This window comes from Erinaceus europaeus, chromosome 5, assembly GCF_950295315.1.
Source record: "Erinaceus europaeus chromosome 5, mEriEur2.1, whole genome shotgun sequence".
Classification (NCBI taxonomy): Eukaryota; Metazoa; Chordata; class Mammalia; order Eulipotyphla; family Erinaceidae; genus Erinaceus; species Erinaceus europaeus.
Window position 1 is genome coordinate 38,360,049 of NC_080166.1, and position 27,758 is coordinate 38,387,806.

The 27,758-nt window shown below is 38.8% G+C and overlaps 1 protein-coding gene across 1 annotated transcript in view; it reads left to right on the top strand.

Annotated features, from left to right (window-relative positions):
* DNAJC21 (DnaJ heat shock protein family (Hsp40) member C21) overlaps positions 1-21,841 on the top strand; it is a 33,621-nt gene extending 11,780 nt beyond the window's left edge. Inside the window, exons 4-12 of the mRNA XM_060191215.1 lie at positions 311-433; positions 806-1,110; positions 5,849-6,000; positions 8,818-8,905; positions 11,229-11,387; positions 12,179-12,221; positions 15,058-15,227; positions 20,088-20,163; positions 21,372-21,841. Coding sequence (XP_060047198.1) covers positions 311-433; positions 806-1,110; positions 5,849-6,000; positions 8,818-8,905; positions 11,229-11,387; positions 12,179-12,221; positions 15,058-15,227; positions 20,088-20,163; positions 21,372-21,536 — 1,281 coding nt within the window. The 3' untranslated portion in view covers positions 21,537-21,841. The remainder of the gene's footprint in view (positions 1-310; positions 434-805; positions 1,111-5,848; positions 6,001-8,817; positions 8,906-11,228; positions 11,388-12,178; positions 12,222-15,057; positions 15,228-20,087; positions 20,164-21,371) is intronic.
* Positions 21,842-27,758: the final 5,917 nt, after the last annotated feature.

A 27,758-nucleotide genomic window follows, 5' to 3' on the forward strand; every position in this document is an offset into this window, starting at 1 on the left:
AAAAAGATTGACTTGGGAGTAGTAAAATTATATAAATTTATGGTCCTAATTTAAAAAAAAGGAAAAAAGTGAAGTAACCTTCATTCTGATAAGTGAAAAAAGTATTGTCTTAATATTCCTATTTGTACTATCACCATCTAAAAACCTTCAGATGTACATTGGAACCCAAATGTATTTTTGTTGACAACGCTAAGGCCTTAGCAATAATAACAGCAACAGCAATTAACAAGGGGGGAAAAAGAAGTGAAATTTTATTCTGTGATTTGACTATATAAATATTGAGAATTAGTGTTTCTGTTACTATTTTTAGGGCTTTTATACAGTGTACCGTCATGTTTTTGAAATGATTGCAAAAGAAGAGCTAGAATCTATCTTAGAAGAAGATGTCGAGGAATTTCCATCTTTTGGAGACTCCCAAAGTGACTATGATAAGGTGAGAGAAAAACTTAACTGCCACTTTATAGTGAGCATTTATCAATGTCTTCTCATTTATTTAAAAATTGAATTCTAGTTGGGTCCTGTCCTATGACTCATTTTCTTACACTGCCTTCTAGAGGAACTCCATGCTCCTTTGTAGCTTCCCCTTCGTACTTTTCCCTCTTTATAGAGTGTGGTATCCTATTCATCTCCTTAAATTTGTTCCAAAGAGTTATGTTTTAAACTTTAAAAAGACATCCTTTTTCTATTGACTGATTGCTCTTGTTTTTATATATATGAAAAAGATGTTTTGCATCACTAATATTTGCTGTTTTGCTGGGGTAAAAAGCATAAATAAACTAGCTTTTACCTTTTTCTTTGTCAATAGGTAGTTCATCCATTCTATGCTTACTGGCAGAGTTTCTGCACACAGAAGAACTTTGCTTGGAAAGAAGAATATGATACCCGACAAGCTTCAAACCGCTGGGAGAAACGAGCCATGGAAAAAGAAAACAAAAAGATTCGAGACAAAGCAAGGAAAGAAAAGAATGAGCTTGTCCGTCAGTTGGTAGCTTTTATCCGAAAAAGAGATAAAAGAGTACAGGCTCACCGAAAGCTTGTAGAGGAACAGAATGCAGAGAAAGCAAAAAAAGCAGAAGAGATGAGACGGCAACAGAAACTAAAGCAGGCAAAGTATGTAATACCTGGCTGGACCATTTTCTAAATATAGATTGGGGAGGTGTTGTCAAAGGCAACTTTAGCAGATACCTGACGTATTGCATTTGTGTTGGTTGAACCATCAACCTGGTGTCTTCCTTTTCTTTTTTAATCCTGGCATTGGACAGTGTTTTCATTTACTATCTGACCATTTTATTTTGAAACAGGATGTTTTTCTTCAGGGACCCTACCTACTTCAGATCCTGACTCTTATAAAATTTAATAATAGCTAACATTTATTGAATTATTTTTCTGTATAAGACTCTTAAGCACTTTTCTCACAACAGTTCTGGTTTTTATTATCATTCTTTTGAATATGCTATACCATCAGGCCCAAGAAGGAATAGATATAAATTGCAGAGTTAAGAATTATTAGTGTCCTTGTGGTCTGGGTGGCAAGGTGGATAAAACATTGGACTCTTAAGCATGAGGCCCTAAATTCAGTCCCTGTCAGCACATGTACCAGAGTGATGTCTGGTTCTTTATCTTTCTCCTCGTTTTTCAATAGTAAATAAGGATTTCAACTACAGGGGAATATAGACTTGTTCCCCCTCCTTAAAAAATATTAGTGTCCTTTAGCTGTTGAGGGGCTGTCCTTTGCCAAACGCGTTCTTATTCAATTGGCGATTCAGCATCAGGCAGATGTTATCTGCCTACAAGAAACACATATAGCAGTCGATGAAACTGCTCGATTCACCATCAGTGGATTCGATTTAATATGCTATAATATCCATCCTAAACATGGCCGAGCCATCTACGCCAAATCGTGTCTTGCGGACGTTTACCATACGGCCTCTTCGACCTTCTATGACTCCATTACTATTGGAACTATTCAGCTCATCAACTTATATAAGCCTCCCATGGATAATGAGTGCCTCATGGGATAATGAGGTCCTGCTGAGCCCGAATCACCCAGCCGTTTACATTGGAGACTTTAATAGTCATCACCAAGACTGGGGATAGTCCTCCACTCGTGCTGATGGCTCTATCTTAGCCAACTAGGCTTCAGCGAATGACCTCTCCCTATTATACAATCCCAAACAGCCAGGCTCTTTTCACAGTGCTAGATGGAATAAAGACTCGTCACCCGACCTGTGCTGGATTAGCACAGTCAACGGCCAAGCCTTTCCCGCTACGAGACAAGTTCTCAAGATCTTCCCGCACAGTCATCACCGCCCAGCTATCATCCACATTGGTCTCCAGCTCCCACTGATTCTGTGCTCGGAGAAACTAAGATGGAACTTTCGGAAAGCAAACTGGTGTCTGTTCAGTGATCTTACCAACAAAGCTATTCCTGCAATTCCAATTAACTCTATCCCCTCTGAAGATTCCTACAGGCGCTTCCGCCAAGCCATCTTCAAAGCAGCTTCCCAAGCCATTCCTCGTGGGAGACGTGCTAACTATACGCCTTGTCTTGATGCTGAATGCGAGCAACTACTAAAGCAGTATGATGAGTCGGGCGACCCAGATGTGGCTGACCATCTCATTGCCTCCCTGGATGCAGCACGCCAAGCCCGCTGGCAACAACTCATGGAAAGTCTGAACTTCACCCACTCAAGTAGGAAGGCCTGGAAGCTTCTTCACAGACTGGGTGCCGGTAGCCAACCCCCTCCCGTCTCCCATCCTCCCGTATCTCCAAACTCAGTGGCCAGTCACCTAACTCAAGTTAGACATGCTAAGATCGACCCAGTCTGGAAAAGAGAAATTTCCCATGAGTGGTCATCCCACTTCCGTTTATCTTGTCCATCTCCAAAACTCTCTCCCTTTACACTGTCTGAACTGGAAGACGCTTTGAAGAGGGTTAAACCGGGAACAGCTGCTGGCTATGATAACATCACCCCAGAACTTATTCTTAACCTGGGCCCCGTGGCAAAGAAGTGGCTCGCTTCATTCCTGTCCCACATCTTGGAATCTGAATCTATGCCCAAAGTTTGGCATCGTGCGAAGATTATAGCGGTTTTGAAACCAAAGAAAGACCCAACACTGGCTGCCAGCTATAGACCAATTTCTCTCCTCTCCATGTGTTACAAACTCCTTGAGAGGCTGCTTCTGTTACGTATTTCTCCTCTTACAGAGAAATTCCTGTCACCCGCCCAGGCTGGTTTCCGCCCAGGAAGATCTACCTGCGAACAAGCCCTGGCCCTCTCAACTTACATTGAAAATGGATTTCTGAAGAATTTAAAGACGGGTGCTGTCTTTGTTGATCTCACAGCAGCCTATGACACGGTCTGGCATTGTGGTCTCCTAGCCAAGATCTCAAGATGCCTGCCTCCATGGGTGGCCAACACTATATCGTTTCTTCTCCAAAACAGAAGATTCCGGGTGCATCTGGGTGACAAGTCTAGCAGATGGAGACTTGTCTCAAGTGGCCTCCCCCAGGACTCTGTTCTGGCTCCTACGCTATTTAATATTTACATCAATGACCTCCCAGAAACTTCTTCAAGGAAGTTCATCTACGCCGATGACATCTGCTGTACAACTCAGGCATCCAAGTTTGACATCCTCGAGGAAACACTCACGAAAGACATGTCTCTGATATCTGATTACTGTAAAAAATGGCGACTAATCCCTAGCACTGCAAAAAACGGGATCATCTGTTTTCCATCTACACCATGCCTCTGCCTCACGTGAGCTTAATGTGCAGCTTGACGATACGAGAATCCGGCATGAAGCCCAGCCAGTCTATCTTGGCGTTACTCTCGATCGCACCCTGTCATTTCACGGACATCTCATAAAAACTGCAGCAAAGGTGGGCGCGAGGAATAACATCATTGCAAGACTGGCCAGTCCCTCATGGGGCGCGAGCACTTCCACACTACGATCATCATCTCTGGCATTATGCTATTCCACTGCAGAATACTGTGCCCCAGTATGGTTCCGTAGCCCCCATGTCCACTTGGTCGATTCCAAATTATATTCCTCCATGAGGATAATTTCTGGAACCATCCGTTCCACCCCGGTTCCATGGCTGCCAGTTCTTAGCAACATCGCCCTGCCAGATATTCGTCGGGATGCGGCATCATCTAAGTTCATTTCCCACGTCTACGCTCGACTGGACCTGCCAATATACGCGGATATCTTCGCCCACCCTGTTCAACGCTTGACGTCTCGTCACCCAATCTGGTCCCCTACGCCTACACTGAACTTCTCTGTTCCAGTCTCTTGGAAACAGAGCTGGAAGTCAGCTGAGGTAAAGAACAAACACCTCATCACAGACCCCTGCAAGCGTCAACCCGGCTTTGACCTAGCACGTTATGATTGGGCTCTCCTCAATCGCTATCGAACAGGCCATGGCCGGTGCGCCGCTATGTTCCATCGCTGGGGAGCCAGAGACGACCCGAACTGCCCCTGCAGCTACAGACAGACTATGACCCACATAGTCAACGACTGCCACCTCTCCAGATTCAAAGGAGGTCTCGAAACTTTACATCAGGCTCAACCTGATGCTGTTGACTGGCTATGGAAGAAGGGCAAACGCTAGAAGAAGAAGAAGAAGCTGCTAGATAGTACTATCTCTTTATCAGGTCTGCTCTTAGATGTTTAGTTCACTTTAGTGTCTTTAAGTTTTGTTGCTTAGGGACTAGGAGGTGGCTCTCCTAAAGGACTCTGATCCTAGTCCTAGCTCCACATGGATGCACAATGGATATCACTAGGGAAAGCTCCATGAACAGTGGGGCAGTGCTGTGGGGTATCTCTTCTCCCTGCCTCTGAAATAAAGAGAATGAAGGTGGAAAAAAGTCAGTCCAGGGGCAATAGAATTCACATAAGCAAAGCCCTAGTGCTCCAAAACAAGACGCCAAGTCTTGTTTAGAGTTAAATGTAAAAGCATTGTATCTGGAGCATTATGGTGATTAATAAATTTAATCACTTAAAAATATTGCTTGTATGACCTCCCATCTTTTGAAAGCAATTATATCAATGGACATAATTTAAAATCTTCTGAAAACCTTTTTTTTTTTAATTTATTGGGGATTAATGTTTTACATTTGACAGTAAATACAATAGTTTGTACTTAACTTTTCTCAGTTTTCCACATAACAATACAACCCCCACTAAGTCCTTAGTCATCCTTTTTGGATCAGTACTCTCCCCCACCCCACCCACCCCAGACTCTTTTACTTTGGCGCAATACACCTACTCCAGTTCAGGTTTTACTTGTGGAAAACCTTTTTTTTTTTTTTTTTTTTGTTACACAAACAAGCTCTTTGAATTTATTTAGAAAGAAGCATCAGGGTGGTCCTACCTCTGTGCTCCACCTTGATAATCGTGGGTCAGTTATTTAATCTCTTGGAGTTGTAGACATCTGAAAACTTTAGATAAAATTTCAAGAACCATGATCTAGTAGAGCGATCAAGCTCAACCAGATAACAGATTTAAATGGCTTGACCTGGTGCCTATTTTATCCAAGTTCTGGTTTTAAGTTTGCAAATATTGCCAACTTCGGAAGAAAATACTTTCCAAAGGAGTAGATTTTCAGTCTAAAGAATAAGCAAAACTAGGGGCTGGGGAAACAGCATTATGGTTATGCAAAAGACTCATGCCTGAGTCTGAAGTCTTAGATTCAATCCCCAGCCCCACTGTAAGCTAGAGGTGAGCAGTGCTCTGTTATCTCTTTCTCTCTCCCTTTCCCTAACTCTCTTGCTAAATAAAATAAGCAAAACTAATGTGAACTCATGCCTTTCCATATAAGTGAGACTGTACTCTGTGCCTGTAGGCTGGCAGAGCAGTACAAAGAACAGAGCTGGATGACAGTGGCCAACTTGGAGAAGGAGCTCAGGGAGATGGAAGCACGGTATGAAAAGGAATTTGGAGATGGATCAGATGAGGAAGAAACGGAGGAACATGAGCTCAAAGATGGACAGGATGGTAACTCTTATTGATTAGAAAAATGATAAAAAAATGTTCTTTTTTTTTAAAAAAATATTTATTTTATTCCCTTAAATTTATTTATTTTCCCTTTTGTTGCGCTTGTTCTTTTTCATTGTTGTTGTAGTTATTATTGTTGTATAGGACAGAGAGAAAAATATGGAGAGGAAGGGAAGACGGGGAGAGAAAGACACCTTCAGACCTGCTTCACCGCCTGTGAAGCAACTCCCCTACAGGTGGGGAGCTGGGGGCTTGAACCGGGATCCACCCTTGTTGTTTTATTGTTGTCGTTGTTGTTGGATAGGACAGAGAGAAATGGAGAGAGGAGGGAGAAGACAGAGAGGGGGAGAGAAAGATAGACCTGCAGACCTGCTTCACTGCTTGTGAAGTGACTCCCCTGCAGATGGGCAGCCAGGGCTCGAACTGGAATCTTAATGCCGGTCCTTGTGCTTTGAGCCACTTGCCCTACTCCCAAAAAAATGTTCTTGTGCACATTAACTGTGTACTCTGTATACAGAAAGCAGTGAAGACACTCAGATGTAGGACAGTGGGAATGGGAAAGCCTGGAGGAATCCTGGTTTCTAGCTTGTTTTTGTCAGGACCATTGTTGCCATAATTTTCATGTATATGTGTTATATTGAAGCTGGAAATTGGATTCTTAAGTGACTCTTTACGGAAAAGTTAATATTGTACAGGAGCTTATGTTGTACATATACATTCTTTTCATCCCTCACTTGTGTAAGTACTGTGCGCTAACAGATTGTGCCACTGGAGCTCCTCATTCCTCACTTGTTTCAAGGCTCTCTTGGTGTTGAAATGTGTCTCTCATTAGACACAGGCATGTGACTTACCTTATTAAGGGAGAATTAGACATTGAAAGTACTTATGTACTAATGTCCATCGTTCTCTCTAGCTATTCCAATACAGTTGAATGATATAAACATAGTCTATCAAATTTTATTTTACTTGCAGATGTGTTTTTTTATACTAACCAAATTGCCAAATGATAATTACAGACTTTTATTTAGAATAATGTTGAGGAAATGAAATGCTTTATTTAACAAATTAAGAGCAATATGTATAACAGGGCTTTGAAAATTTAATGACTTGGTAAATGTGAGGTGGCATAATTAGGTAGAGTGCTATAATTTGTAAAATGCTTTTATATAAAAGATCTCTCTTGATGCTTGCGCAGTGTCCCTTAAATGATGATTTTGCTGATAGATTTATCAACATTTTATTCATAAGGAAACTTAGCAGTACTCTGAAAAGTTTTTAATTTTTTAATATTTATTCCCTTTTGTTGCCCTTGTTTTATTGTTGTTATTATTATTGTTGTTATTAGTGTCATTGCTGTTGGATAGGACAGAGAGAAATGGAGAGAGAGGGGGAGAGAGACACCTGCAGACCTGCTTCACCGCTTGTGACATGACTCCCCTGCAGGTGGAGAGCCAGGGGCTCGAATCGGGATCCTTACACTAGTCCTTGAACTTTGTGCCACGTGTGCTTAAATCTACTGCACTACCACCCGACTCCCCTCTGAAAAGTTTTGTACAGATATGACCATTTTTAGTTCCAGATTTTGATTTCAAGATGAACATTCTTTAGCTGTTTAATCAGCAAAAGACTATTTCATATGCATGATACATTAAAAGTGTACACATAACTGAGAAATGCCATGGGCTAAACATTAACAATAAGAGGATACCTTTTGATCCTTTATTACTGTAATGAGAATTCCTGTAGAATCATAGTAACATAATTTAGGACCAAAATATAAATAAAATATGAAACAAATATTTGAGATCTTTCTTGACCCTATAATAATACCCAAATGATAATCAATTTATTTATTTGCATAAAGATAGAGTATGAGATTATGCTAAGACATTCAGTTGAAATATTTTATTTAGATATTGTGGGTTATACTGATAGTAATTATCTTGTTGTAATAAAGCTTCAAGTGTACACCCCAATCAGACTGTAAAGATGAGACTAGGCTTTACATGTAGTATGCTACTTTTTTTTAAAATATTTTTATCTATTAATGAGAAAGATAGGTGAGAGAGAAAGAACCAGATGTCACTCTGGTACATGTGCTGCCGAGGATTGAACTGAGTACCTTATGCTTGAGAGTCCAATGCTCTATCCACTGTGCCATCTCCTGGACCACACTAGTATGCTATTTTATGAACAGTCTTTCTAGTAATGACAGAATGCTGTAAGCAAAGTCTATCTAAACACCTAAGCATATATCTGTAAATGTTTTGGAACCAAATCTTGTTAAAAAGGTGTCAAGGGGTGGGGGGACTGGCTGGAAAAAAAAATCACTTTTTGTAGTGGCCTGGGAAGTGATGCAGTGGATAAAATATTGAACTCAGGCATGAGGTCTTAAATTTAGTCCTGGCATCATAAATCCCAAAGTGATATTTTGATTTTCTTTTTCTCTCTTCCTTTTCTCTTTCATAAGGAAATAAATTACACACACATATACGACCCTTTGGGAGAACTAGAAAAGTAGCATTAGATTCTTTAAACTTAACTCGTATCGAAAAACTGAGATGTTTTTGAACTTTCCAAGCAGATTAATGGAACATAATCTGAAAGATGAAGTGATTTGAGAGCCTTCTTTCATAATTCATAAAACTCAGTGCTTTTTGTTGTTGTTGTTGTTGTTGTTGTTAAGGAAATAACAGCATTTTAGTTTCTCATTTGTATTCAGCTTTAGATCATTGCTAAAGAGAGGTCATTTGTTAATGAATTTTAAATTTGTGTTCTCATCAAGAGGGATTCTCACTTTATTCTTCCTTCTCATAGGTAAAGATAGTGATGAGGCTGAGGATGCTGAGCTTTATGATGACCTTTACTGCCCAGCATGTGATAAATCTTTCAAGACAGAGAAGGCGTAAGTTTGTTATCTTAAAACACTTTTTCTTTTGAGGCAAAGTCTTAACACTGAAAGTTCATTTGATCACTGGTCCTTGGTAGAGAGAATTCTGCCCAGTAGAAGGGAAGTTATACTAGGTCCAAGTTATATATCCCTAGAGGAAATACTACAGTGGGATGTAAACCTGTGGTTGCTCTCAGAGTATATATACCAGCCACGTAATGTTTCCCTGCTGTTCATTGGTAGTGATACTTTAGATTACCCATTCATGCATTTCAGCTTTTCAACTATATGTTGATGGTATTCTTTATTTTTTAGAGACAATATTTGGAGAGATACTTTAAAGCTATGCAAATACTTTGCTTATTAAAATTTTCCTTCTGAATTTAGCATCCATAGGTAATTTCATCTTGTACCAGTCTTCTCTATGTTGTTTGCCACTGTGCCTCCTATATTATTAGTCTTTGTTTTTTTTTTTTTTTTTTTTTTTTAACAAAAGCCCTTTCCCCTATATTTTTCTTTCTGTCTTGTCTTGATCAGTAAGAATTTATCCTTAAGTCTGGCTCCTCTGTCTTTCTGATTCATTGTCACAATCATAACCGTCTTTCTAACTGTATTTGAAGAAAGATAAACAACCCATACTAGGAAAAAAAAAAAAAAACAGCAATGGAAATAAAGTTGATAGTATTAGAAGTTTTCTTTTCTCTTTTATTAAATATTTATTTTAATTTTATTTATTATTGGATAGAGACAGAAATTGAGAAGGGAGGGGAAGATAGGGAGAGACAGAGAGATACCTGCAGCTCTACTTCACCACTTATGAAGCTTTTCCCTGCAGATGGGGGCCAGGGACTTGAACTCTGTTATTTGTCCACTGTGATGTGTGTGTGTAACCAGGTGTGCCAGTGCCTGGCTCCTAAAAGTTTTTTACTTTCTGGCTTTTCTAATTGAAGTAACTAAGTTGTCACAATTTTTCTGTTAAGTGTTAGTTCTCTGTATCTCTTAAGTTTTAGAGGAATGGGTGGATACACTTTGGGTAGTGGGTGTGAGAAGGGAGACCCCTCCTAAGAATGTAAGATGTCTAGTAAAATAAGCAAAAGGAGGGAGTTGGGGTTACCAACTCCCTCCTTTTGCTTATTTTACTAGACATCTTACATTGTTATTCTTAGGAGTGCAGTAGGTTAAGTACGCGTGGTGCAAAGTGCAAGGACCAGCATAAGGATCCCGGTTCGTGCCCCTGGCTCCCCACCTGCAGGTGGTGAAGCAGGTCTGCAGATGTCTATTTTTCTCTCCCCCTCTGTCTCTTCCCCTCCTCTCTCCATTTCTCTCTGTCCTATCCAACAATGATGAGATCAATAACAACAACAATAATAACTATAACAACTAAAAACAAGGGCAACAAAAAGGAAATAAATACATATTTAAAAAAATAAGCAAAAGTAGGTGAGCAGCTTTTTTTTTTTTAAATATTTATTTTATTTATTCCCTTTTGTTGCCCTTGTTGTTTTATTGTTGTAGTTATTGTTGTTGTTGTTGGATAGGACAGAGAGAAATGGAGAGAGGAGGGGAAGACAGAGAGGAGGAGAGAAAGATAGACACCTGCAGACCTGCTTCACCGCCTGTGAAGCGACTCCCCTGCAGGTGGGGAGCCGGGGTTCGAACCGGGATCCTTATGCCGGTCCTTGTACTTTGCGCCACCTGTGCTTAACCCGCTGTGCTACAGCCCGACTCCCAGGTGAGCAGCTTTTGAACTGTTTGCCCTCAAATCCATTTCTCAAATCCAAGTGATCTTCCTCTTAAGTTAGAAAGTTTTCTTGCAAGTTCACAGTGATGCCTCAAAGCATGCAGGATGACCTGGGACATTTAATCACTTAGTGAATCTCAGTAATTAGGTGAAAAGTTAGTTGATGGCTTGAATTTTAAGAACTGGAAGATTGAAAATGAATTTGGGAAAAATAGGAATAAAACAACACAACAGAGGGGAGAATGCTGGAATACAAATAAAGAATACTTTAGTCATGGACTACCATTATATTTTATATCTAGGAAGTTCTGTTGGGTTTTATTTCTCTTTGTAGTATTCTTATATCTTGTTTAGTTAATGGGAAAGAGTAGAGATTGGGTAGTGGCACACCCAGTTGAGAGTACAAGTTACCATATTCAAGGACTCTAGTTTGAGACCCCACTCCCTACCTGCAAAGGGAAAGCATCACAAGTGGTCAGGCAGGTCTGTTGGTGTCTCTTTGTCTCTCCTTCTTTTGCTACACTCATTTAGCAATGTATTTGGGTGTGTCTGAATTAGTCCTATTGCAGTTACTCATATCAAAAAATTTTTTTTCAGGATGCGAAATCATGAAAAGTCAAAGAAACATCGGGAAATGCTTGCCTTATTAAAACAACAGTTGGAAGCAGAAGAAGAAAAATTTTCAGGACATCAAACTGAGGAGAACCTATTGAATGACAGTTCTGAAGAAGAGATGGAGGATGCTCCAAAACAGAAGTACTTGTAAAAATTTTGCTAGATATGTTTATCATATTTGAAGATTGCATTTAATTTTTTTTATATGTCAGGAAGTTATTTTGTTACTCTATTTTTTTTTTTTTTTACTCTTTTTTGCTGTATTATTGTGTCCAGTTATTGACAGTGCTATGGCAGTGGGTAGAGACATGATAATAAATATGTATATATATATTTTTACTTTCTATTTTTTTTTTTTTTTTACCAGAGCACTTGCTCAGCTCTGGCTTATGGGGGTGTGGAGGATTGGACCTGGAACTTGACAGAGCCTCAGGCATAAGAGTCTGTTTACATAACCATTGTGCTATCTAAACCCCCCATAAATGTGTTTTTTTTTTTTTTTTAAAGTTTAATTATATATTGGATAGAGACAAAAATCAGGAGGGAAGGAGGAAGTAAAGAGGATGGGAAGAAGAGAGATGGAGAGAGACAGACACACTTGCAGCATAGCTTCACCACTTGTGAAACTTCTTCCCCTGCAGTTGGGGGCCAGGGGCTTAAACCAGGGTCCTTGAGCATTATAATAGATGCTCTATACAGAGTGAGCCACATCCTAGCCCCTCAAACATAAATATAGAATATGACTATTAGCAAACTATAACTAGACAGTTAATATGCTAATTACTGTACTTGAATAAAATTTTAAGTGATGTTAAGATTTTCTTCTAATGCTTTAATTAATTATTTTTAATATTTACCTTTATAGCAGTAATGTTTGAGTATTTTTTTCTTTTCAAAAAGTTAAGATATTTTGATTTTATATTTGTTTTCAGACTTTCTAAGAAGCAGAAGAAAAAGAAGCAGAAACCAACACAGGTATGCTGAAATATTTCTATTAACACTATATTTAAAGTTATAATGTTCTTTCTTTATTCCTTAAATTTGTATTTAAGAAAAGAGCTTTCAGGAGTCAGCTAGTAGCACAGCGGGTTAAGCACAGGTGGCGTAAAGCGCTAGGATGGGCGTAAGGATCCTGGTTTGAGCCCCTGGCTCCCCACCTGCAGGGGGGGGGTCACTTCACAAGCATTGAAGCAGGTCTGCTGGTGTCTATCTTTCTCTCCCCCTCTCTGTCTTCCCCTCCTCTCTCCATTTCTCTCTGTCCTACCCAATAATGACAACAATAACAACTACAACAACAATCTTCTTCTAGCGTTTGCCCTTCTTCCGTAGCCAGTCAACAGCGTCAGGTTGAGCCTGATGTAAAGTTTCGAGACCTCCTTTGAATCTGGAGAGGTGGCAGTCGTTGACTATACAACAATAATAAAAAAGGGCAACAAAAGGGAAAATAAATATAAAAAAATACATATACCCCTGTTTAAAAAAGAGCTTTCATTACAGTTTTATATGTATTATAAAATAGATTGAAAGGAGTTGAGAATAATTTTTCTGTATGCTTTTCCTACTTTGTACACGTAGTTAATTTATTATTTCCTAGTGCCATTATATTTAAATATTTTACATGTGAAATTCCCTTAATACGACTTAGCTGAATGGCTATATTAGAAAAATATCTGAGACCTGCAAAATAACTCACTTGGATAGAGTGCTGCTTTACCATGTGCTTGACCCAGGTTTGAGCCTGCTCCCCAATGCATTGATGGAAGCTTTGGTGCTGTAGTCTCTTTCTCTACTCCCTCTCTCTCTCTCTCAAATACAAAGTTTTGGGGAAAAAAAAATGAACTCATTTGAGGGTAGTATTTTTATTTCTAGATGACAGTTAAAATCAGAAATATAAAAAAGTCAGAGGATGAAGTTTTGCCATCTCTTTCTCAGTCACACCTGTACATATTACTACTTCCAAATGTCTTTCTTTTTTCTTTTTTTTTTTTTCTCCAGGTCCTGGTGGAATTAGGTTTCAGAGCCCTCTAATCATCTTCCCCTAATATTTCTCCCCCTTTGGGTGTATGGACCCAAGTTATTTGTGGGATGTGGTTGTTAAGTTATTTATTTTCCCTTTTGTTGCCCTTGTTTTTTATTGTTGTTGTAGTTATTGTTGTTGTTATTAGATAGGACAGAGAGAAATGGAGAGAGGAGGGAAAGACAGAGGGGGAGAGAAAGATAGACACCTGTAGACCTGCTTCACTGCTTGTGAAGTGACTCCCCTGCAGGTGGGGAGCCAGGGGTTTGAACTGTGATACTTACTGGTCCTTGCTCTTTGCACCATGTGCGCTTAACCCGCTGCACTACTGCCCAACTCCTAACTTTTGTTTATTTATTATTGGATAGAGACAGAGAAATTGAGAGGGGAAGAAGAGAGATGGAAAGAAATCTGCAGTACTGCTTTACCACTCATGAAACTTTCCCCCTGCTAGTGGGGACCAGGGGTTTGAACCGCTTTCCTCCTGCTGATGGGGACCAGGGGTTTGAACCTGAGTCCTTGTGCACTGTAGTATGTGCGCTTAACCAGATGTGCCACCACCTGACCTCAGTATATATTTTTTTTCTTCTCTTCCCCCTCCCCTTCCCTCCTCCTGCCTTCTCTCCCTTCCCCCTCCTCCTCCTTCAAAGCACTGAATAGCTTTACCTTATAGGGGATGAAACTAGCATTTTGGAACCTCAGGCATGGAAGTTTTTTGAATAACCATTATGCTATCTCCCCTGCCCTCTACTTAAAATTTGGTATAATTGGATCATATTTCTGGAAACATACTCTTTAATTTATTTGTTTTTTATTGGGTAGAAGCAGAGAGAAACTGAGGTGGAAGGGGGAGATGGAGAGGGACACCTGCAGCATTGCTTCACCAATAGTGAAGCAAGAACCTGGGGTTTGAACCCATCTTTGTGTGTGCTGACATGTATACTCAACTGAGTGCACCACCACTCAGCTCCAGGAGACAAAAAAAAAAAAAAAAAAAAAAACAACTTTATTTCATGAGAGAAGTTAAGACCAGAGCAGTGCTGGTATATGTAATGCTGGGGATCAAACTCAGCTCGTGCGCACAAGTCCTGCACTCTACCATGGAGGTATCTCCCCAATTGCTAGAAATGATTTAATAAAAAAATTTACCTTCATATAGTCAACCATTTACTTATTGAGCATTGTTGTCTCAGTGTCTCAATGTCTTATTGAGCATTGTAGTTTTTTTCCTGATTTAATGAGCATTAATGTTTTGTAAATTGTCTACTTTTACCTTTTCTTTATTTTTTTCTTTACAGAAGATAAAAATCCTACCACAGAAAGAGGACATTATCATTTTTATTAAAGGTATTTAGCAATATAACATGAACAACATCATTTATATATTTATTTATTTTTGCCTCCAGGGTTATTGCTGGGGCTTGGTGCTTGTACTATGAATCTACGGCTCCTGGAGGCCATTTTCCCCTTTTTTAATTTTTAAATTTTTAAAAACTATTTATTTTCCCTTTTATTGCCCTTATTGTTTTACTTTTGTTGTAGTTATTGTTGTTGATGATGTCATAGTTGTTGGATAGGACAGAGAGAAATGGGGAAGACAGAGAGGGGAAAAGAGAGAGACACCTGCAGAACTGTTTCACTGCCTGTGAAGTGACTCCCCTGCAGGTGGGGAGCCAGGGCTTGAACCGGGATCTTTACACTGGTCCTTGTGCTTCGCACCATGTGCGTTTAACCCACTGCACTACCACCTGGCCCCCTAAATTTATTTTTAATGGCATATGTTTTGTCACCTAGAATTATGATAATTTCAATGAAAATGGTACTGGAGAAGCAGTCAAGGGTGATCCTGAAGAAGACACCAGCTTAAACCAGTATGCCAAAGAACTAGAAGACAGTCCTCCAGAAAATGTCAGTGTCACAGAGACTGTTGAACTCTGTGATGACACAAAATGTGGAGCTAAAAGGTGAGCCACAGTTAATTGTTACTGTCTAATGTCTAATGTAATTGTTACTTAGTATTGGCAGTAAGGATGTCTTTTTATATATCAGTACAGTCTCATGGTTGATAAAGTAAACGAAACTTATACACATATTCAGATACTATGTATTTATACAGATGAAGCATATTTGAAAGAAATTGGTAGAGTAGTATGCACACAGTCTCAGCAGTGTGAACAAAATATTTATTCCCCTCTGATGCCCTTTTTTTATTGTTGTAATTATTATTGCTGTCATTGTTGGGTAGTTATTGCTGTCATTGTTGGATAGGATAGAGAGAAATGGAGTGAGGAGGGGAAGACAGGGAGAGAAAGATAGACTCCTGCAGACCATCACCACTTGTGAAGCGACTCCCCTGCAGGTGGGGAGCCAGGGGCTTGCGCTGGTCCTTGTGCTTTGCGCCACCTGCGCTTAACCTGCTGTGCTACTGCCTGACTCCCAACACTACCTTTTTTAAATACGTAGTTACTATTATTTTTTCCACTTCATAATGGGTTTTATTGGAAAGCTATAAGCGTTGTATTTGTTCACAAGGGTCACTACAATCAAATACTCAAATTGAGTGACTTAAGTATCAGGAATGTCCAGTTATGGAGACTAGAATTCCAAGATCAGGGTGCCAACAGAAATGAGGAAGAACAACTTCTGTGCCCTTTCCCCGGTTCCTGTTAGTTTGCTAATGATCTTTGGAAAAGTGTTATAGAAATATTGTCATGATCTCTGCCTCTGTCTTCCCATGGCAATTTGTGTCCAAGTATTCCTTTTTGCTAAGGACACACACATTGAATAGGATCTGTCTTCTAGTAGAATCTACAAGCCTGTGTGCAAGCTTGTGAAATCACAGACTTTGAGAAATCTTTTAAAGGACAGTGTTAGTGGATTCTCAGACAGGGAGATGAGACATAGACTTTTTTATTATTATTATTCATTTATTATTTATAGAGACAGAGTAACTGAGAGGGGAAGGGGATATAGAGAGGGAGAGAGACAGAGACACCTGCAACCCTGCTTCACCACTCATGAAGCTTTCCCTCTGCAGGTGGGGACCAGGGGCTTCAACCTGGATACTTGTGCACTGTAGTGTGTGAGATTAACCCGGTGCACCACCGCCTGGCCCCGGTAGCGAGACTTTCAAACAGGGAAGATTATTATTAAAATTCACATATAGGGTTATGTATATAGGAATGTTCAGGAGTTCAAGTAGAATAGAAAAGATGGTTGGTTATTCTAGCAGTTCCTGGGTTAAAAGGGATAAAGGGGAAACTCATCAGTACAAATGGCATTATATTTATTTATTTAGTTAGTTAGTTATTTTTACCAGACCACTACTCAGCTCTGGTTTATAGTGGTGCAGGGGATTGAACCTGGGACTTTGGAGCCTCAGGCATCGGAGTCTGTTTGCATAACCATTATGCTATCCCTGCCCTATATTTATTTATTTTTACCAGAGCTCAGCTGTGGTACAGAGTATTGAACCTGGGACTTCAGAGCCTCAGACATGAGAAAAAGCATGCTATTTCCCTCACCCCAGCATGATCTTTTTTTTTTTTTTTTTTTTTTTTTATTAATGAGAAAGGAGGAGAGGGAAAGAACCAGATATCGCCCTGGTACATGTGCTGCTGAGGCTTGAACTCAGCACCTCATGCTTGAGAGTTCAGTGCTTTATCCACTGAGCCATCTCCCAGACCACCCAGTATGATCTTTTAATAAATTTTAATATGAGACTTGTATGGGAGCAGCTGATGACATAGCTCACCTGGGAAAACACCTTCTTTGTTCTGTGTGTGACTCAATTTCCAACCCCAGGAACTACAAATAATAATGCTATTGCACTGAAGGAAGTTTTGGTGTTGTGATGTCTTTTAATCTCTCTCTTTTTCCCCCTATCTAAAAGTGTCAGCACAGAGCAGTGAAGTCCCAGTGATGACTATCTATCTGTGTGTGTGTGTGTGTGTGTGTGTGTGTGTGTGTATTAAAGAGTGTCTTTATTTTCCCATTTTACTGTGGAGCTAATGAAAATATCATAGACTATTTCAGGTTCAAGAGGTTATATTTTGGGGAACCACACTAATAAATTTGTGAGTAGTACTAACTTGCTACAAATATAGTTTACTCTGAACCATTACATTTCATCAAACACAAAAGTAAATTCCAAAATGGATCAAGAACTTGGATGTTAGACCAGAAACTATCAAATATTTTGGAGGAAAATACTGGCGGAAATCTTTTCCTTCTGGGAGTTGGGCAGTCGCGCAGTAAGTTTAGTGCAGTGGGTTAAGCACAGGTGGTGCAAAGAGCAAGGACCAGCTTAAGGATCCAGTTCAAGCCCCTGGCTCCTCACCTGCAGGGGAGTCATTTCACAAGTGGTGAAGCAGGTCTGCAGGTGTCTCATCTTTTTAAAAATTATTTATTTTCCTTTTTGTTGCCCTTGTTTTTTATTATTGCAGTTACTGTTGTTATTGATGATGTCTTTGTTGGATAGGACAGAGAGAAATAGGAGAGAGGAGGGGAAGACGGGGGAGAGAAAGACACCTGGAGACCTGCTTTACCGCCTTTGAAGTGATTCCCCTGCAGGTGGGGAGCTGGGGGCTTGAACCAGGATCCTTAGTCGGTCCATGTGCTTAGCACCACCTGCTCTTAACCCGCTGCGCTACAGCCCGACTCCCCCTTAGACTTTTTAAAAACATTTTTCCGGGAGTCGGGCTGTAGCGCAGCGGGTTAAGCAGGTCTGCAGGTGTCTATCTTTCTCTCCCTCTCTCTGTCTTCCTCTCCTCTCTCCATTTCTCTCTGTCCTATCCAGAAGTGACTACAACCATAATAACTACAGTAATAAAACAACAAGGGCAACAAAAGGGAATAGAATAAATAAATATTTTTTTAAAATATGTAAAAAAGAAATCTCTAAACTTTAAAGGCATTTTCAGTGATATGAATCCAGTTACAAAGGAGACTAAAGCAAAAGTAAGCCAATGGGACTACAGCAAATTAAAAAGCATCTGCAAAGCAAAAGGAACCACCAAACAAAATAACCCCTTATAGAATGGGAGGTCTTAGCATGGCATACTTCAGACAAGAGGCTAATAACCAAATCTTTTATATTTGGTTATATATTTATTTATGAGCTCACCAAACTCAGCAAAAAAAAATGACCCCATCCAAAAATGGGGAGACGATATGAACAGAATATTCACCACAGAAGAGATATTAAAGGCCAACAAACATATGGAAAAATGTTCCAAGTCGTTGTCCGAGAAATGTAAATAAAGACAGCAGTGAGATACCACCTCACCCTTGTGAGAATGTCACTCATCAGAAAAGATAGCAGCAACAAATGCTGGAGAGGTTCTGGGGACAAAGGAACCCTCCTGCACTCCTGATGGGAATGTAAATTGGTCCAGACCCTATGGAGAGCAGTCTGGAGAACTCTCAGTAGGCTGGAAGTGGACCTGTTCAATGACCCTGCAATTCCTCTCCTGGGGATATATCCAAAGGAACCCAACACACCCATCCAAAAAGATCTGTGTATAACCTATGTTCATAGCAGCATAATTTGTAATAGCCAAAACCTGGAAGAAACCCAGGTGTCCAACAACAGATGAGTGGCTGAGCAAGTTGTGATTTATATATTACTTTACTATTAAAAATGATTTCACTTTCTTCACCTCATCTTGGATGGGCTTGAAGGAATCATGTTAAGTGAGATAAGTCAAAGAGTAGGGTGAGAATGGGATTATCTCACACATAGGCAGAAGTTGAAAAATCAGAAGGGAAAACACAAAGGAAAACTTGTACTGGAGTTGGTGTATTGCACCAAAGTAAAAGACTCTGAGTGAGGGGTTGGGGGCGAGGGCTTGTGTCCTGGAATATGGCAGAGGACATAGAGGGGATTGAATTATGTGGAAAACAGAAAACAGAAACTACTGTGCAAAATACTGCATTTTACTGTTAACTGTAAACCATTAATCCCTCCAATAAGGAAAAAAATGGTTTACTTCAGTAAATGGAGTATTAAATTATTTTATTTTAAAAAACAGCAAAAACCAAACAACAACAAAACATGTATAAAGCTTTAAAATAAGACTTGAGAGATAGCTCACTTTGTAGAGTGCACACTTGACCATGTACTCAGAGCCAGGTGCAAGCTCCTGGCTTGAACATGTGAGCACCATGCAAAGGGGAAGTTTCATTGGGGCGGGTAGTGCTGTGGTATTTCCCAGTATTTTTCTATCTCTTCCTGTCTCTCACCTCTATCTGGAAAAACAAAATGGGAGCAATAGAATCTTGTTGGTACAAAACTTCAGTGAAAACCCTGGCAACACCAAAAAATTAGAAAGATATTTTAGGGGTCTTACTCATTTATTTATGATTTTATTTTGTATTTTTTACCAGAGCACTGCTCAGATGGCCCATGGTGGTACTGGGATTGATCCTAGGACTAAGTACCCTCAGGCATGAATGTCTCTTTGCATAACATTATGCTATCTACCCCTGCCCTCTTGTTTCTGTTTCATTCAAGTATGTTTCTTAAATGGTATAATTTTTTATTTATTTAAGGTGTGAAAATTAATTTGACCGTTAACTGTTTTTTAAAATTTTTATTTATTGAAAAGATATATTGACAAGATCATAGGATAAGAGGGGGTACAGTTCCACACAATTTCCACCACCAAAACTCTGTATCCAATCTAATGTATCCAATCTAAATTAACTTTTAAAGTACATATCAATTTAGCATTTTCTTGAGTATAAGATGAGAATTAAAAGGGATACTATTAAAAAAGAAACTATATTACTGGTTTATGCTAATCATTTCACTTATTTTCTAGTATTCCTAAACCTAAAGGAAAGAAAGCCAAAGATATGAAAAAATCTCTCAAAGTATCTGCTGACCCACAAACAATGGTAGGTCAAAATTTTATTCACCTTTCTTCAGTGGACCTTATTTAAACTAATCTGAGTTTAATTTTAATTCTGAAGATGGAAATAACACATTTGGTGGGTAGCCCTTTTGCACTTGCTACGAAGATAATGGATTTCATTAGTAGTTTTTCTTGGCAACAATAAGATTTATATATGTGTCAAATTAATAGGAGTGTATATTAACACCATTCCTGCCACCAAAGGTCTCTCTCCCTACTCCCAACCCCTACTGAAGCTGAAAACCTAATACTCCAAACTCAGTCAAATGTTACTTTGCTTTCCCTGTTATTTTTATTTATTTATTTATTTATTTTTCTTTTAACATAAAAGGAGCTTGAAACTGGTGTGGTGTCTTATTTGGTAGAGTGCACATGTTGCCATGCCTGAAGACCTGGTTTCAAGTGCTGAGTCATCATGGGAGCACCTACAAGGGAGGAAGTTCACAAATGGTGGAGCAGTGCTGCTATAGCTTATCTCTCTTTGTCTCTCCCTTTTTATCTCTATCTCTCTCCTCTGTCTAGAAGAAAGAAAAAAAAAGGGGGAGGCCCCAAAGAGCTGTGGAATGCTACTGCAACTCTATCAGGAACTATAGAGAGAAGAGGAAAAAGGGAGGGACATTTGGATGTTTTAATAGGTATATATGAGACTTGGCAAGGAAGAGAAGATGGGATCTGAAAAAAAATTTTTTAAAAAAAGCAAATATGTACAAATACAGACGGATAGCTGTAGAAATAATAGTTAACCCATATCTGCAACCTTGGGAGAGCTGCCATAGCTTACAATGGAGGGACTGGAGATCCAGAACTCTGGTGGTAGCAACGGTGTGGAGTTGCATGCCTTATAATTTTGTAAATCAGTATTAAAATCACTTTAAAAAAAGTTATAAAAGCTCATTGGAAATATCAGACCACTGCAGAACAGTTTCATTTTAAATTTTACTGAAATCTAAAGCCTTGACCTAGTTGATTGTGGTACATAGTATTGAATTTCTCAGGCTCCTTAAAGATGTTGATAATGCTAATTAGGACTTAATTTCCAAGAACAGCTGCATCTATTGAGCCTGTCTTGGTAGGTGTACCATTTTGTGAAAAAGATGTTTATTTCATCATTGCTTGATAGTTGATCTCTGCTTGAAAATATACAATATTGTTCTCGGATATAACAGTTTTAATAATTTCCCCCTTTCTCAGGGTGACGTTCTTATCAGTTGTACAACTTGCCACAGTGAATTTCCATCCCGGAATAAGCTTTTTGACCATCTTAAGGCAACGGGTCATGCAAGAGCACCTTCATCAGCATCGTTAAACAGTGTAACAAGTTGTCGAAGCAAGAAAGAGAAACGTAAAAACAGATAGAAACTCTGCTAACACTTTTCTTTTTGTCTCTAGAAAACCAAAAACTGAACTGAAATCATCTAAAGAGTTAAAATTTCCATGATCTGCAATTTATTGCATTGTCGAAGATTATTTTTATCTTATAAAAGCGTTTTTTGTTTAATATATATTTTTAAACATTTCATTAGTGATTGAATTCTACTTTTGCCATCTGAGTTGACTTGAATGTCTCAAAACACATAAATATTGTAAAATACGCATTTTTGATTTCTGTTGACTCATATGAACAGAAATGTACAGGGAGAATTAAATTATTTTAACACATACTAATGCCCTGTTTTATTTTGTGAATTTCACAGTTAATATTTTGTATAACCCTATACTTTTGTATTTTGTTATCCTTCATGCTCTGTCAGGTGTGCATCATTTAAAATAGTTGTTAAATATTTTTCTACTGGATAACATTGCCTCCAGCCATAATTTTAAAATAATTTCTAAGTAATCTACGTTAGGTTATTGTGCTCCTTAACACTACACACGCGTGTGCGTATGCGAGCGCGCGCGCGCGCACACACACACACACACACACACACACACACATACACGATAGGTAGAAACTAATTGAACATACAGAGTTGTGTTTCCAGAGTAAGGTCTTTTCAGCTGTGTTGGTTTAATTTGAAGTTTTCCTGGTAATTAACAACAAGATTCATCTTTTGATTTTTGTTGTTGTTTGCACTGGCTTGAGTTGTGGAGGTAGAAGCAAATTAATTTATATGGCACTTCAGTACAGTGACAGCTGTGAAGCATGATGGATCAAGGTAGCAGATGGTTTAGAATTTTTATTGACTAGCAAGAGTTCTGCCTTGCCCCCCCCCTTGCTATTTTCAGAAGATTTTTTTAATTTTACTTTTTCTGTCATTTTCAGTGAAAGATTTTGAGATGGGCTGATAGGTATGTCATCTATTCTGTAACAAAGATGAATATTAAAAATGAGTATGGAAAATCATAAGAGTGCAGTCACTAGTTCACTGTCACTAGATCACTGATGAGTCCATTTTTTAGAGTTACTAAATAATTCTTTTTTTTTTTATTTTTAAATTTTTTATTTAAGAAAGGATTAGTGAACAAAAGTATAAGGTAAGAGGGGTACAACTCCACACAATTCCCACCACCCAATCCCCATAACCCACCCCCTCCCATGGTAGCTTTCCCATTCTCTATCCCTCTGGGAGCATGGACCCAGGGTCGTTGAGGGTTGCAGAAGGTAGAAGTTCTGGCTTCTGTAATTGCTTCCCCGCTGAACATGGACGTTGACTGGTCGGTCCATACCCCCAGTCTGCCTCTCTCTTTCCCTAGTAGGGTGTGTCTCTGGGGAAGCTGAGCTCCAGGACACATTGGTGGGGTCTTCAATCCAGGGAAGCCTAGCCAGCATCCTGGTGGCGACTAAATAATTCTTTTGATTGGTCTTGTAAGGTACTTTGAAGTCATTAACTTGAACTATATAATTATGTAATTTATGTTCACTTATCTTCTTTCCTGCTATTCTTGAATTTTTAGTTATGAATAAGCATTATAACATGAAGGGTCATGATGGCAAAGATTTCTCTGAACATCTCAGAAATTGATGACGTGGATTATCCTGTGTGATTGAAAAATAGATATTTGAGCCTTGGCCTTCTTTTAAATCTTTATTAGTGATTTAATAGTGGTTTATAAAATCGTAAGATTACAGGGAACATCTCCACACCTCTCACCCAACGCCACACTTCTGTTCACTGTACCCATCACCCATGCCTTCTCCCTTCCTCACAGGATAGCCACCATTGTTTTCATAAAAGTCTTAGTGATAATTTGACAATTTTTTTGTTTTTAACAAGTTTATGTATTTCAGTTCTTTATATTGAATATATGAGCAAAACCATTTAATAGCTGTCTTTCAGGTTATTTGATTGCATTTGGTGGCATTTCAGGTTATTTGGTAACTGATAAAAGCTGTAGCAAGAATCCTTGAATGCAACACCAAATCATTTTCAGGTTAAGTGTACTTGCTGAGTTAAATTTATATTAAGATTTTTGTTTTAATTTTTATTTTAAAAAATTGGGGGGCAGTCAATGATGTAAATATTACAAGTGCATGTCTGGCACATGCTCCAACGTTCATCACTAGCCACTGTTTCACCTACCAAGTTGAGGACTTTGCTGCTTAATCTTACAAAGAAGAAAATAGACATGCCCAAGGTAAGGTAGCATTTTAGGTGAAACAGTATTTTTAGTAAGATTACTATTTTACTTTGGGCTTTTTTGAAATCTGGTGGTAACTTGATTGAAATTAGATTGGGAGTGGAAGATACATAAGATGAAGGTTAGGAAAAGCCCATTTCCTTTCTTTAGTAGTGCCAAAGCTGGGATTCTCCATAAAACTTTTTTTTTTCTTTTTGACCTGCTCCGTTTCTGACCTGGGCCTGTTCACCCCTCCTTAGGCAACCTGGTGGTCCCCCACTCCTGGCAGGTCACCATATTGATGCTGAACATAGGGGGGGGACACCTGATTGGAATAGTGCACTGCAGCCCAGGACTCCTGAGCTCAAGCGATCCTCCAGCCTCAGCCTCCCAAGTAGCTGGGACTACCGGTGTGCGCCACCATGCCCGGCTTAAAACTTTTTTTTTTATATTTATTTTGCCTTTTGTTGCCCTTGTTTTATTGTTGTAGTTATTATTATTGTTCTTGATGTCATCGTTGGATAGAACAGAGAAATGGAGAGGGGATGGGAAGACGGGGAGAGAAACACACCTGCAGACTTCACTACTTCACTGCTTGTGAAGCGACTCACCCCAGAGTCTTTATTTTGGTGCAATACACCAACTCCAGTTCAGGTTCTACTTGTGTTTTCTCTTATCTTGTTTTTCAACTTCTGCCTGAGAGTGAGATCATCCCATATTCATCCTTCTGTTTCTGACTTACTTTACTTAACATGATTTCTTCAAGCTCCATTCAAGGTGGGCTAAAAAAAATGAAGTCACATTTTAATAGCCAAGTAATATTCCATTGTGTATATATACCACAACTTGCTCAGCCACGCATTTGTTGTTGAACACCTAGGCTACTTCCAGGTTTTGGCTATTACAAATTGTGCTACTAAGAACATAGGTATACACAAATCCTTTTGGATGAGTGTGTTGGGGTCCTTAGGATATATATCCCCAGGAGAGGAATTGCGGAGTCATAGGGTAGGTAGATCCATTTTTAGCCTTCTGAGAGTTCTCCAGACTGTTTTCCACAGAGATTGGACCAATTTAAATTCCCACCAGTAGTGCAGGAGGGTTCCTTTGACCGCATGGCCTCTCCAGCATTTGTTGGTACTACCTTTTCTTATGTATGACATTCTCACAGGAGTGAAATGGTCATTGTTGTCTTTATTTGCATTTCTCTGACAATCAGACTGTCATAGTCTTTTCTTGGCATTTGCATACTATTTGCATTTTTCCATGCATTTCTCAGCCTTTTGGATCTCTTCTGCAGTTGCAGTGAATATTCTATCCTCTCCCCATTTTTGGATGGGGTCATTTGTTTTCTTTCTGAGTTTGCCAAGCCCTTTATATATTTTGGCTATTAGCCTCTTGTCTGATGTATGACATGTAAAGATCTTCTCCCATTCTGTGAGGGGGTCTCTTTGTTTGAGTATTGGTTTCTTTTGCTGTGCAGAGCTTTTTAATTTGATGTAGTCCCATAGGTTTATATTTGCCTTAGCCTATTTCGTAATTGGATTTGTTTCATTGACGATGTCTTTAAAATTTATGTGGAAAAGAATTCTGCCAATATTTTCCTCTAAGTAGCTGATAGTTTCTGCTCTGACATCTAAGTCCTTTATCCACTTGGAATTTACTTTTGTGTTTGGTGTAATATAATGCTTCAGTTTCATTCTTCTGCATTTTTCAGCCTACTTTTCCCAACACTATTTGTTGAAGAGACACTGCTTTCCTCATTTAATAGTCTGGGCACCTTTGTCAAAGATTAGATGTCTATAGGTGTGGAGGCTTACTTCTGGGCTCTCAATTCTATTCCACTGGTCAGTGTGTCTATTCATGTTCCAGTACCAAGCAGTTTTGATGACAATGGCCCTATAATACAGTTTGAGATCTGGGAGTGTGATGCCTCCAGTTCTCTTCTTTCTTCTCAAGATAGTTTTGGCAATTCTAGGTCTTTTCTGGCTCCAGATAAACATTTGTAGCTTTTGTTTTATTCGCCAAAAAATATGGCTGGGATCTTGATGGGGCTAGCATTAAATTTGTATATGGTTTTGGGTAATATATTCACTTTGATGTTAAATTTTCCAACCCATGAACATAGAATATCTTTCCACTTATTTGTGTCTTTTTCAATTTCCTTGAGTAGTGACTCATAATTTTCAATATAAAAGTCTTTCATTTCTTTGGTTAGTTTTATTCCTAGATAATATATTTTGTTGTTTTTGTTGCTATTATAAAAGGAATTGATTTCTGGATTTCATCTTCTTCTAATTTAGTGTTTGCATAGAGGAATGCTACTGACTTCTGTATATTAATTTTTTTACCCTGACACCTTACTGTATTGCCTGATGATTTTCAAAAGCTTCTTGCTGGATTCTTCAGGTTTTTCTATGTATACTATCATGTCATCTGCAAATAGGCAGAGTTTGACTTCTCTTCCAATCTATATCCCTTTAATTCCTATGGCAAGAACTTTCAACACTATTGAATAGTAACAGTGATAGTGGGCAGCCCTGTCTAGTACCTGATCTGAGGGGAAATGCCTCTAGTTTTTCACTATTGCGTATGATGTTGCCTATAGCTTTGCTATGTATGAACTCCACTATATTGAGGAATTTTCCATCTATTTCCACTTTTTGTAGCATTTTGATAATAAAGTGATGTTGGATTTTGTAAAAGGCTTTTCTGTGTTGATTGATATAGCTATGGTCTTTGGACTTGCTTTTATTGATGTAGTGGATTACGTTGATTGATTTACATATATTAAACCAACCTTGCATCCCTGAGATAAAATCCACTTGGTCATGATGAACAATCTTTTTAATATACTGATGTATCGGGTTGGCTAGAATTTTGTTCAGTATTTTGGCATCTATGTTCATCAGAGATACTGGTCTGTTTTCTTTTTTGGTTGTGTCCCTGTCTGCTTTTGGTATCAAAGTGATGTTGGCTTCATCGAAGCTGGAAGGGAGTAGTCCTGTGTCTTCAATCTTCTGGAAGAGTTTTAAAAATAGAAGTATTACCTCTTCCTTGAAGATTTTATAGAATTTATTTGTAAAACCATCTGGTCTAGAACTTTTATTCTTGGGAAGGTTTTTGATAACTGTTTCAATTTCATTAGCTGTGATGGGCCTGCTCATATTATCTAGTTCCTCTTTATTTAATTTTGGAAGTCTGTAGGTATCTAGGAGATTGTACATTTTTTCCAGGTTCTCTAGCTTGGTGGCATATAGTTGTTCATAAAAGCCCCACATGATATGTTGAATTTCTGCAGTGTCTGTTATGATATATCCTCTTTCATTTACAGTCCAATTTATTTATTTTTTGTGTGTATTATTCTATTTCTGTTGACCTGAAAATGTTCATAACATCATATGAACATGGTGTAAATAATAAGTCATAGATATATTAAAGTACCAACAAAGGCAACAAAAGGGATAAATAAATAAATATTAAGATATATGAAAGTATATTGCAGAGGGAAATTCTGAAAAGTTCTACATCAAAATGATAAATTTTATGTTACACATTATTATTATTTTTTGACCTCCAGGGTTTTTGCTGGGGCTTGGTGCCTACACTACAAATCCACTGCTCCTGGAGGCCTTTTTAAAATTTCTTTATTGGGGAATTAATGTTTTACATTCAACAGTAAAAGTTTGACATGCATAACATTTCCCAGTTTTCCATATAACAATGTAACCCCCATTAGGTCCTCTGTCATCCTTTCTGGGTCTGTATTCTCCCCACCCACCCACCCCAGAGTCTTTTACTTTGGTGCAATACGCCAATTCCAGTTCAGGTTCTACTTGTGTTTTCTTTCCTGATCTTGTTTTTCAACTTCTGCCTGAGAGTGAGATCATCCCATATTCATCCTTCTGTTTCTCTTAACATGAATTTTTCAAGGTCCATCCAAGATCGGCTGAAAACGGTGAAGTCACTATTTATAGCTGAGTAGTATTCCATTGTGTATATATTCCACAACTTGCTCAG